The following is a 429-nucleotide window of genomic DNA, read 5'->3' on the forward strand; positions in this document are numbered from 1 at the left end:
GGTGTGTCCCGCGCGCTCATATGACCTTATGCAGTTGCGAGCGCCGTAAAACCCTATACTAAACAAACAAACAAAACAATATTTCCTTCAAAAAGCAAACAAAAACAGACAAACAAAAACCCAATAACCCAGCTCCCATCCCCAGCACTTTGTCCTCCGGACTCAGCAGTCTCTCCGCCCTACTGTGGGCCGACATCGTGCATCCGCTGGTGGGAGACATCTCAGAGGTCAAGGCCACCATCATTGCCAAGGTCTCAGGTCAGGAGGACAGAAATTTATTGCTGTTGGAATTTTTTGGTCCCGACCATTACCCCTCCCTCTTTCTCTCCATCTCTCCCTCTTGCTGTCCCTCCCTCCGACTACTCCTCCCTCACCACCTCTCTCCCTCCCATTCTCTCTCTCTCTCTCTCTCTCTCTCTCTCTCTCTCT

General features: G+C 51.0%; 1 protein-coding gene across 1 annotated transcript in view; it reads left to right on the forward strand.

Moving 5' to 3' along the window:
• LOC118477530 (sodium-coupled monocarboxylate transporter 1-like) overlaps positions 1–429 on the forward strand; it is a 27,733-nt gene that overhangs the window by 18,727 nt on the left and 8,577 nt on the right. Inside the window, exon 5 of the mRNA XM_035969222.1 lies at positions 146–258. Coding sequence (XP_035825115.1) covers positions 146–258 — 113 coding nt within the window. The remainder of the gene's footprint in view (positions 1–145; positions 259–429) is intronic.

The sequence above is a fragment of the Aplysia californica genome, unplaced genomic scaffold (genome assembly GCF_000002075.1).
Source record: "Aplysia californica isolate F4 #8 unplaced genomic scaffold, AplCal3.0 scaffold00127, whole genome shotgun sequence".
NCBI lineage: Eukaryota > Metazoa > Mollusca > Gastropoda > Aplysiida > Aplysiidae > Aplysia > Aplysia californica.